This window comes from Ostrinia furnacalis, unplaced genomic scaffold (assembly GCF_004193835.3).
Source record: "Ostrinia furnacalis isolate ACB-3 unplaced genomic scaffold, ASM419383v2 OfSCF3982, whole genome shotgun sequence".
NCBI classification, from domain to species: domain Eukaryota; kingdom Metazoa; phylum Arthropoda; class Insecta; order Lepidoptera; family Crambidae; genus Ostrinia; species Ostrinia furnacalis.
The window spans coordinates 77,076-83,075 of record NW_021134221.1 but is presented as its reverse complement, the minus strand read 5'-3'; the positions used below and the strand labels follow the sequence as shown (position 1 = coordinate 83,075).

General features: G+C 42.6%; 1 protein-coding gene across 2 annotated transcripts in view; it reads left to right on the top strand.

Annotated features, from left to right (window-relative positions):
- Nucleotides 1-291: 291 nt before the first annotated feature.
- LOC114358547 (lethal (2) k01209) overlaps nucleotides 292-6,000 on the top strand; it is a 46,693-nt gene continuing 40,984 nt past the window's right edge. For both annotated transcript variants that reach the window (XM_028312538.1, XM_028312537.1), the window contains exon 1: nucleotides 292-429. In XM_028312538.1, coding sequence (XP_028168339.1) covers nucleotides 318-429 — 112 coding nt within the window. In that variant the 5' untranslated portion in view covers nucleotides 292-317. The remainder of the gene's footprint in view (nucleotides 430-6,000) is intronic.

The window sequence follows — 6,000 nt, the reverse complement described above, 5'->3', positions numbered from 1 at the left end:
AAATTCGGTATCCCGGTTTGCGACCCCTATGCAGCATGCTGGAGTTGAGCGAGCAAGTGTTCCTAGATGATGACGAGTATGCGAGCAGGGCGCCGGCCTCGCCCACCACCGTGCCCAATGTGCGGCCCTACAGGCCCCCCTCCACAGGTGAGACACCTTCATGATCAGGCTGCAGCATGCTGGAGTTGAGCGAGCAAGTGTTCCTAGATGATGACGAGTATGCGAGCAGGGCTCCAGCCTCGCCCACCACCGTGCCCAATGTGCGGCCCTACAGGCCCCCCTCCACAGGTGAGACACCTTCATGATCAGGCTGCAGCATGCTGGAGTTGAGCGAGCAAGTGTTCCTAGATGATGACGAGTATGCGAGCAGGGCGCCGGCCTCGCCCACCACCGTGCCCAATGTGCGGCCCTACAGGCCCCCCTCCACAGGTGAGACACCTTCATGATCAGGCTGCAGCATGCTGGAGTTGAGCGAGCAAGTGTTCCTGGACGATGACGAGTATGCGAGCAGGGCGCCTGCCTCGCCCCAATGTACGGCCCTACAGGCCCCCTCCACAGGTAACAATAACTTCATCATCATCACCCCTTAATTGATGTTTATTGTCCATGGTGCATATATTTTTATAAAGGTTACTAAACCTTTGTTTGTCACCTGTCATCCGCTTTGCAGCGGAGAGTAGTCGAACCTTAACTTCGAAGTCCTCCTATGTTCTTCTGATTGATTTCGTTGCGGGTCCAATGACAGTTTAACTTTCTCTCGGGACAAACTTGACTTTCACTGGTTGGGTTTTTATTGGCGGCCAAGCTGTAGATCCTGGCTACACAGGAGTTTCAGTGGTGGGAATAGTCTATCATCATCCAAGCGACAAACCACACAGGTCAGCATTTGCCACCAACAAGGTGTCCCCTTATTTATTAATTTATCCAAAAAAAGGTCCCGTTAGCCCCTCGTACTAAGCTAAATTAATATGCTTGTGTCACGATTGAGCTCACCACAATAGTCGAGCGTCGGCGGGGATCGAACAAACGAATTGGTGACCTTATAACGCTTGCATCAGCTGAAATTAATGAATGAAAGCCGTTACCAACCGGCCAAGCTGGAAATCATTGGGGGTGGCCTCTATGTTTAACAGTGAACTTCCTTTGGCTAAAATTATAGTGATGAATCATCGGCAAAATCGGTCTGTATCGATTCCAAACCGATTGCAATCTGTAAGAGGTCCATAACAAGGAAAAGGTCCATAGAAATCCTGGAATCGAATCCCCGATGATGATCCTGTTCAAGTCATACAACAATTCAGTATGTGAATGAGTCAACCCACCCAATGGAGTACCGGGCGGATATCAATGAACCGTTTCCTTGAAATGATCAGAATAAATGAAAATGAAAATGAAATATTTTATTCAGCGACACAAATCAAAAATATTTAACAAAAGTAAAGAGAGTAGGTAATGTGCGTGTCACCGAAACGGTATCCACTCAGCATCATGTCGAGGTGTCGTAAGGGACACCACGACGCTGGTCTTCCGTGGATACTCGGAGGGCAAGAGGCACTGCTATAACACAGCAATACTACTCCGGTTGCAGTACAAGTAACACAGTTATCACTAAAAAAACACACCGATTTCCTTACTGGTAGGCGAAGAGTACAACACTGTTACTTAATGAACAAAGACTAGGTAGGTACAGTCGACAGCACATCAGGCTACACACTCCGATTGCAAAACAGCTCCCATCACAAGAAAGTAATTATGATGTCAAAGCGTTTAACACGATGCACCTTCGTCCGCACACCAAGCGAAAAAATAATCAAAATATTCATGCGTAAGAATAATAATCCCAGAAAAAATAATAATGGTGATAATATGATATACTGAACTAAATACCCTTTCTTTTTCTTTTCTTTTTTTTAATAATTTAAGATTCCTTTTGTAAATTAGAATTTGAATAGCACATGGGCTGTGATTATTTTGGTTACTTTTATCGAACACGAAAGAAAACATGGCGCAGACCACTGACTTTTAGTTGGCCGAAAGTTGGGTCGGGCTGAAAATCAGTATGGACATGGTATGAAAGTGCGCTCATTGGTATCGGCCGATTCTTTATACAAATTAAAATCGGGTCCAACTATCGGCCGAATAAAAGTCAAGTCTGCGGGGAGTGTAAGAAAGCTAGTGATTGATCAAATAAAATTGCTACATGCTCCATTTTCAGTGTGCCCACTATCTACGTCATTCGTCATTCATATCTCGGTGACCATGACCCACATCGGCTCATTCACAGTTGGCTCCTATATTGCTCTGACCTGTTTCCGATCTTACACAGTAACTTTATTTCTGACCTTGTATCACTTATTTTCGTTGGAATAAGTGAATGACTCGTTTTACCGTTGCCAGTGTCAAGGCTTTCAGAGTTGACAAGTTATTTTAAGAGCTAGATACGTGAAAAGAAACTAACTAAACAAATCATGTAAAAATTACTAACTTACAAATACAATTATCGGTAGGAGTATAAGTATAAGGCTGCTGGTTGTAAATGCAAGAAATGCATGTGATTGCATACTAGGGGTCGCAAACCGGGATACCGAATTTCGAAAATACCGGAATACCGGGCCAAATTTAGGTCTAATTAATACCGGTATTCATTTCACAAAAACCGGGATTTTCGGTATTTTCGGTTTTAGTAAAATAAATAAAAAACAAATATAAATAGAAAAATTTACGCGCCGTGCCGCCGTTTAATTCAAAATACGCGCGCGCGAGTTCGTTTTGAGTTGATTGAGTGATAGTCGACGTAAACTCCGCCGCCGACGTCCTGACATCTCTCATCGAAAACATCTGGATGGAAGAGGAACTCCCAGACGACTGGAATAAGGGGCTTTTAATTACTGTGCCAAAGAAAGGGTACCTAAGCTAGTGTAGCAATTGGAAAGGTATCACTTTGCTCTCGATACCGTCAAAGGTTTTCTGCAAGATTATCTTGGATAGGTTATCGGGGGCCGTTGAACCTCTTTTGCGTAGGGAACAGGCTGGCTTCCGCCCGAACCGCTCGTGCACCGACCAGATCAATACTTTGCGTATCATCTTGGAGCAGGCATCAGAATGGCAAAGGGACTTTGAAAAAGCCTTTGATACGCTAAAGTCAGCAAGCATATGGTCGAGACTCGCTGACATTGGTGTCCCGCCGAAAAATATCCATCTACTTAATGAAGGCCATCTTCAACAAATATTCATATACTGTCACTCACAACGGCCTCATCTCCGAAGACATCGAGGTGCATGCGGGCGTCCGGCAAGTCTGCTTACTTTCGCCGCTTCTCTTTCTGGTTGTCTTGGGTGGAATCATGTGTCGTGCATATCAAAACCAACGGCGTGGAATAGAGTGGGGTATAATCGGAGTCTTAGAAGACTTAGATTATGCTGATGACCTCTGTTTGCTGAGCCACACGCATCACGATATGCAATCCAAAATTGATGACCTACATCGAGAGGCGGGCATCACGGGGCTCAAAATTAACTGCCGGAAGACCCAAGAGATGCGATCTGGAGTGAGGAATTGCACACCATTTCGGATTGGTGCAAAGGATGTGGAACGTGTCCACAATTTTACCTACCTCGGGAGCGTCGTGTCAGAGACTGGAGGTACCGAAGAGGACATCACTTCGCGCATTGCCAAGGCTAGAGCTACCTTCGCACAACTTCGCCCCGTATGGCAGTCACGGAAACTGACCCGAAGGGTCAAGATCAAAATTTTCAGGTCCAACGTTAAATCCGTTCTGCTCTATGGGTGTGAAACGTCACCAAGGTCATCTTGCACCAGCTGCAGGTCTTCGTCAACCGCTGCCTTCGCCGAATTCTCGACATATACTGGCCTGAGAAAATCTCCAACGTCGAGCTATTGGAACGCTGCCACGAAATTCCGATCGACCAGCAGATCAAGCGCCGCAAGTGAAACTGGATTGGCCACACTCTCCGAAGAGATCGCGATCACATCGCCAAGCAGGCTCTTGATTGGAACCCCCAAGGAAAACGCAATCGTGGTCGCCCCAAGCAAACTTGGCGGCGCACTGTGGCAGACGAGGCGAAGAAGATCGGCAAGACTTGGAGTGAGATCAAACGCGAAGCTCAAGACCGAACGCGATGGAGGACTGTTGTGGACGCCCTCTGCCCCATCTAGGGGACATAGGACCTTAAGTCAAGTAAGTCAAGAGTGATAAAAGTTTAGATACTTTACTGTTTCTACGATCTCATTACAAGGCCCAAAAATTTAATCTAGATTTAATAATATTTAGATTACCTCTTTATAACTCAATTTGATTTGGACTGAATTTTGTTTTATTTAGAAGATAAATTAATTTAGGTTAGGTACCTACTTACTATACCTCCGCAAACTAACTTTATTATACTAAATTTGCTAAATTAAGCTTAATCTCGAAAATATCGAAAATACCGGATTATCGGTATTTGTCTAGAGCCAATACCGAAAATACCGGTTTTGCTGAAATGATTCGGTATTGCGACCCCTATTGCATACCCAACCGTAGAAAATATAATTTAAAAAGCAAGATACTGTACGCTATGATAGCATAATAAAATAATGTCACTATCACATTGCGTCTATCTGGTTTGGTTAGGTACTTATTATAATTCAGCCAAGATTAGACGAACTTCCGTACGACGTGTAAACTTTCCATCGCGAAGGCCGACAATAAAATGACTACAACATTGGCAAAGATTTTGCTTCCTAAGAATTTCTACAAAATCTGTGTTGTAGACAAAACAAATATCGACCTATCGATTTATGCTTCCCACAAATGAGAATTCCGAGCTGCATCTTTCAAAATAAAAAAAAATAAAAATCAAAAATTTTATTCAGTTTAGACCACAAGAGGCACTTATGAACGTCAAAATATAGTAAATAATAAAAAAGAAAAGGTAGCCCTTATGGGGCTACTTTACATGTCTCCTTATCTTTTGGGCCCTACCAGCGCTTCGAGACAAACATAATACAATGGCAAGTGCTGAGAAGAAACGCCGGAACAAACTCAAGAGTTTCAAATGAGAACTAATGCAGTCCTATAATGATTAGTTATTTCAGATCAATCAACTTGATGCCTTTGGTGATGTCTGCAATAGTTTATCGATATCTTCAGACAATCTTTTATCAATATCGAATCATCATGACTATATTTTGGTACTTATCAAAAACAGCGCAATGAGTCATTGCGGCAGTAAAGGCGAATGTCAATAAAGTTGTTCTTATCAGACGCATGCAAATGTTACGTTCAATTTATGTTTTGTGTTGTTATCTAGTAAATCCGTGAAGTACAAATGTGTGACTCTATTAACCTACCACATCCTACGAGTATAAGTATTTTAGTTTTCTTTTTTAATTGGGTTGCAACAAATTATATTAAAAACTAGCAGCCGCCCGCGACTTCGTACGCGTGGATCCCGTTTTACCCCCTTCATCTATCTTACGCGGTTTAGATTTTTTCATACAAATGTTTTTTCCCGCTAACTCCTGTTCCCGTGGGAATTTTGCAATATCCTGTTGTAACTAAGCTTTAAGTTTACTAAGGTACCTGCATGCCAAATTTCAGGGTCTAACTTATTTAAGCGGTTTAGATTTTTCATACAAAAGGATTTTCCCGCTAATTCCCGTTCCCGTGGGAATTCCTAAGTATACTATAACTAGGGTATGCAAAACCGAAAGTTTATCAAAAACCGATTTTTTTTTCGGTTTCCAAGAAAAAAAACCGGTTTTCGGTTTTTAATCGGTTATTATCGTTCTATTTTATTTTTTTTCAATCAACTCGTAGTTACATACAGCGATTTGTTACGTCCTGTCCGTTTTGTGTTAGATTACATTATTTAATTTTAAGAGAGGGTTATAACAGTTTTGATAAATTTAGCTTATTCATTAGGCATTATAGGCACATAATACATAATGAATAAGCTAAATTTAACTCAAGGGATGGTAGTTTATCTCCATTGCAA